This window comes from Solanum lycopersicum, chromosome 3 (assembly GCF_036512215.1).
Source record: "Solanum lycopersicum chromosome 3, SLM_r2.1".
Lineage (NCBI taxonomy): Eukaryota > Viridiplantae > Streptophyta > Magnoliopsida > Solanales > Solanaceae > Solanum > Solanum lycopersicum.
This window is the reverse complement of record NC_090802.1, coordinates 50939332-50940697: the sequence shown is the minus strand read 5'-3', so window position 1 is coordinate 50940697 and position 1366 is coordinate 50939332. Positions and strand designations below refer to the sequence as shown.

Here is a 1366-nt window from a genome sequence, read left to right as displayed (position 1 = left end):
CAAGTCCTGAACTAACCATCCTATGAGATCAAAACTAAACATAAATGACTATCTGCGGTGACCAAATTTCAATTTGAGCACGATTACCAAAAATATTGGCTAAAGTGAAATTTTGGCCAAACAATTAGTTAGTTAGTATTGCTGGAAACGGACACGAACAATGATAAATACATTGTGATGTAACAATACTCGTTCATTCTGTCTTCTTCATTCACTCAATAAATCTCTCTTTTCTCTTTTTAGATTTTCTCCAATGAGTAGTGTCAATGGAGTTTGAGTGATAATCAAGTATAGAGTCGTCTATCAAGGATAATCTCTCGTTATGAGCTAGCTTTTGGGGTTGAGTTAGGCCCAAGTATGATATATCATTAAATTAATTTTTGTTTGCGAATAAATGAATCTAGAGAAATGAAAACATTCTATGTAAATTTAGCTGGAAAAAGTATAAATGAATTTGTGGTTACGAACAAAGTGAATAGAAACAACATTCCATTTATTGAATTGACATGTCCAAAAAGGTAAAGATACATGAACATGACAGAACTAGTAAGTAAGTAAAGTGAAGTGATGAAGCTGCATTTATGTATGTATGCAAAGCTTACTTATTCTGAACAAGAGGTAGATCGATGGTTCACAAACACATAATAATTTTTCAATCAACAAGTGTAACCAGTAGGATATTTTTTTCCACAGACGTTGAGAAGGATGTTTAGAGAGAGTGATATATCCAAATTAATTCCCAGCACATCTGCTTTTAGGGCTGTGCACAAGCAAACCGCGGCGTCTAGGTCCACCAGTCCGTCAATCAAACTGCAGCATGACGAAGTTGGAGTAGTCCCGATAATTACACCCACCAAATCATTAAGTATATTAGCACATGCCCCAAATTTCAAAATATCAGTTGAACAGTCTGCACTTACAAGAGCAAAGAAGAGGAGATTAAGTGATAAGAAAAGGGTAATAGAGGCCTGATTTTTGGAAGCCATGTCAATAAGCTAAGGTTAGGCCTAATTAATTACGCAGTTTAATTGATGATTGAATTCATGTGCTAGTAACGACGGCTATTTATACAGTTGAATATTGCCTATTGGTAGTGCATGGCTTTTAAAATATTTAGGATTTGATTTAATTAATACTTAGTACCTTAATTACATGTTTCCTGCACATGCTACATATATTATAGAATTGCATGTAATTAGTATTTATATATTTAATTACGAATTCCAGTTATGCTACATCTATTAATTAGGTAGTTTAATTGATGATTGAATTCATACATTCTTTTTTATTCAAGCCATCTACTCAAGTTTTCATTTAACGCTTTAGCTTCCGCCCCTGGACAAGATCCCTTTTGTCCGTCACATTT

The 1366-nt window shown here is 33.8% G+C and overlaps 1 protein-coding gene across 1 annotated transcript; it reads right to left on the bottom strand.

The window, feature by feature from the left end:
- Window positions 1-472: 472 nt before the first annotated feature.
- LOC138347260 (14 kDa proline-rich protein DC2.15-like) lies at window positions 473-1062 on the bottom strand. Its single transcript, XM_069295096.1, has one exon. It carries the CDS (start codon window positions 984-986, stop codon window positions 657-659), a length of 330 nt encoding a protein of 109 aa, XP_069151197.1. The 5' UTR covers window positions 987-1062; the 3' UTR covers window positions 473-656.
- Window positions 1063-1366: the final 304 nt, after the last annotated feature.